The sequence below is a fragment of the Parus major genome, unplaced genomic scaffold, assembly GCF_001522545.3.
Source record: "Parus major isolate Abel unplaced genomic scaffold, Parus_major1.1 Scaffold379, whole genome shotgun sequence".
In the NCBI taxonomy this organism is placed as follows: domain Eukaryota; kingdom Metazoa; phylum Chordata; class Aves; order Passeriformes; family Paridae; genus Parus; species Parus major.
In genome coordinates, this window is record NW_015379300.1 from 36,215 (window position 1) to 39,770 (window position 3,556).

The 3,556-nt window shown below is 62.6% G+C and overlaps 1 protein-coding gene across 2 annotated transcripts in view; it reads left to right on the forward strand.

The window, feature by feature from the left end:
• The first annotated feature begins 6 nt into the window (after positions 1–6).
• SCARA5 (scavenger receptor class A member 5) overlaps positions 7–3,556 on the forward strand; it is a 23,605-nt gene continuing 20,055 nt past the window's right edge. For both annotated transcript variants that reach the window (XM_019005464.2, XM_019005463.2), the window contains exons 1-2: positions 7–99; positions 1,204–1,316. In XM_019005464.2, the coding sequence (XP_018861009.1) occupies positions 1,205–1,316 (112 nt within the window). In that variant the 5' untranslated portion in view covers positions 7–99; position 1,204. The remainder of the gene's footprint in view (positions 100–1,203; positions 1,317–3,556) is intronic.

Here is a 3,556-nt window from a genome sequence, read left to right on the forward strand (position 1 = left end):
CCCCTCGCCCCCCTCGGGCCCCGGGCCCGGCCCGGACACAGCGCGGGCGCTGAGGGAAATCCCGGGAAGAGGCCACGGGAAGCTCGGGAAATCCCGCGGGTGAGCGGGACCGGGGGGACCGGGCCGGGGGAGCGCCGGGAGGGAGGGGGAATGCCGGGGATGCTCCGGTCCCCAATCCCTGAGTCCTGGGAATGCTCCGGTTCTCAATCCCTGATTCCCGGGAATGCTCCGGTCCCCAATCCCCGAGTCCCGGCTCTCCTGGGGAATGATCCAGCCCCAGTTCCCGGGAATGCTCCAGTCCCGAATTCCTCTGCCCCGGTTCCCCCTGTCCCGGTGCCCCCGGGATGATCCCAGTTCCTGTCCTGGTTCCCATCCTGGTTCTCCCTGTCCCAGTTCTCCTTATCACGGTTCTCCCTATCCTGGTTCTCCCTGTCCCAGTTCCTATCCTGGTTCTCCCTATCCCAGTTCTTATCCCGGTTCTCCCTATCCCAGTTCTCCCTATCCCAGTTCTTATCCCGGTTCTCCCTGTCCCGGTTCCTATCCCGCTTCTCCCTGTCCCCGTTTCCCCGGGGGAATCCCTGCCCCGAATCCCTGTGGGGATTTTTGGCCCGGCATTCCCGGGAATGTTCCTGTCCCGGCCGGGGGTTTCTCCGTACCCCGCTCCCCCGGGATGCTCCTGCCCCTGTTCCCGCCATCCTCGTTCCCGGGAGGATTTGAGAGCCCCCTCTGGAATTCACGGATGGGGTTTTCCCCTTGGAAGTGGGACCAGGAGCTGGGAATGCTTTAACTGGGGTGGGGGGGACAACAATCCCAGGGAACACAGAATCCATGGATCTGTCCCTGCTCCAAACCCCGTCCAGCCCTTCCTTGGACACTCCCAGGGATTCTCTGGGAATTCCTTCCCAAGCTCCCAGCTCCCCTTTCCCAGTGGGAAGCCATTCCCTGGCTCCTGGCCCTGCGGCCCTTTCCCAAATCCCAGCTCTCCCGGAGCCCCTGGAGCCTCGGGAAGCGGCTCCCAGGATTCCCGGGATCCTTCCCTGATCCGGCTGCACATTCCCGGCTCTCCCAGCCCCGGGAGACGCTCCGGGGTCTCTCCAGGTGGGGTCTCACCTGCTCCATCCCGGAGCCGGAGCCGGGCAGGATGAGCCGGGATCGGGATCGTGCCAGGCCCGGATCCGTGGGACATTCCCGCTTTTCCCGCAGGATGGAGAGCAAGGCGCTGCAGCTGCGCACCTTCTCCGAGCGCCGCAGCGGAGCCGCCCCCGAGGAGCCCCTGGAGGGAAGGAGCCTCTCCAGGCTGAACCTCTGCGAGGACGGTGAGGGCGGATCCGCTCCCGATCCACTCGGGATCAGCTTGGGATCAGCTCGGGATCCACCTCCAGATCCACCTCCAAATCCACTCGGGATCCACCTCCAGATCCACCTCTGGATCCATTCAGGATCCACTCCAGATCCTGATTTGCCTCTGGATCTGAATCTGTATTTAACTCTGGATCTACCTCTGGATCCACTCTGGATCCACTCTGAATCCACCTCCAGATCCACCCCAGATCCACCTCTGGATCCCCTTCTGGATCCACTCCAGATCCACCTCTGGATCCCCTTCTGGATCCACTCCAGATCCACCTCTGGATCCCCTTCTGGATCCACTCCAGATCTGCCTCTGGATCCACCTTTGTATTCAACTCCAGATCCACCTTGAGATTCACCTCTGGATCCACCTCTGGATCCACCTCTGGATCTGCCTCTGGATCTGCCTCTGGATCTGCCTCTGGATCCACCTCTGGATCTATTCCTTATCCACTTGGGATCCACCCTTGTATTCACCTCTGGCTCCACCTCTGGATCTGCCTCTGGATCCCTCTCTGGCCCCACGGTGGCAATGGGAGCAGTGAGCACTCCCGGAGCTGGGATGGTTCAGGAAGCAGCTCCAGCTCTGGGATTCCCGGCCCCGGGAACGGGAGCAGCAGCCGGAATGCTCCCGGGGAGGACCCGACACGGCTTTCCCAGGGATTCTGCGGCTCCCCCGGCCCCGGGAGTGCCCAAGGAAAGGCTGGATGGGGCTTGGAGCAGCCTGGGATGGTGGGAGGTGTCCCTGGGATGGGATTTGAGGTCCCTTCCCACCCAAACCATCCCGGGATTCTGGGAGCAAAGACACTGAGGATCCATCCCGAGGGATTTTTATGGAATTCAGGGATGGAAAAGGGAAGGGAGACCCTTCCTGGAGTCCTGAGATTCCCAGTGAAGCCCCCGGATCCCGAAATTCCTTCTCCAGGAGGAGTCGGGATGGGGCTGGATCCAATCCCGGTCTGGGAGAGCCGGGAATGTGCAGCCGGATCAGGGAAGGATCCCGGGAATCCTGGGAGCCGCTTCCCGAGGCTCCAGGGGCTCCGGGAGAGCTGGGATTTGGGAAAGGGCTGCAGGGCCAGGAGCCAGGGAATGGCTTCCCACTGGGAAAGGGGAGCTGGGAGCTTGGGAAGGAATTCCCGGTCTCAGGGGTGGGGAGGGGCTGGGAACATCCAGCTCCGGATAAATTCCTTCTGGGAATGCCGTGAGGGACTCAGGGAGGTGATTCCAAGGGGAATTCTGTGGGTGTAGGGACACCTTTGGATCCAGAGGATCGGGAATTTCCCATCCAGGAGATCCCTGGGTGTGGATCCCGTTCCCAAAGGTTGATATCCCTGCTCTTCCCAGCCTTTCCCACCGGCAAACAGCTGGAAAAGCCGGGAGGGAAGAGTCCAGGACCGATCCCAGAATTCCCAGCAAATCCCGGTCCCTGGGAAAGGCTGGAGAAACCCCCCTGGCTTTGGGAATTTTATGGAATTCCACCTGGAATTCTCAGGGCTGGTCCCAAGGCGGGGCTGACCCTCCCGGGAGCGCCATTCCCACGGGAGAAGCCTCTGGAGCGGGATTTCTGGGAAAGGGCGGGAGCGAAGCCACCCCTGAGCACGGGAGCACCCAGATCCCGCCCGAATTCCTGGGAAATTCCCACCGGGAGAGCCGAGGATCCACCGGGAGAGGGATCCAAACCTTCTGCTCGCCCGGGATCGGCATTCCCGACCCTTTTCCAGGGATTCGGGGACCCCAAATCCCGGCTTCCCGGAGCCTGGGCAGGGAATGTTCGCTTTTCCTTGGATCCCGGCCCTTTCCATGGACAAACCCTCCCGGCCGCGCTTCCAGGGGCCGGGAATGGGAGCGGCTGGATCGGGAGCCGCGGGAAGGGCGAAAAGTCGGGAAAACATCGGCTCTCTCCTCATCCCGGGAATGGCTCCGGGAATTCTGGCGTGGGAAGAGGGGGAGGAGATCCCGGCGGAGCTTCCCGGATTCCCTCGGGATCGCTCCCCTCGATCCCGGAGCGCATTCCCGGCTCCGAAGGTTCGGGAGTTTCGGGATCCGCCCACCGTGAGCCTTTCCCGGCTGGAGGCTTTTCCAAGCGTGCCGGTTTTCCTGGGATAGAGCTTGGGAAGGACAGGGAGGGGAATGCCGGGATCCCCCGATCCATGGGTTCCAGGGTGGAATTCCGAGGAGCGGCTCCATCCCACTGGGATGGGCCAGG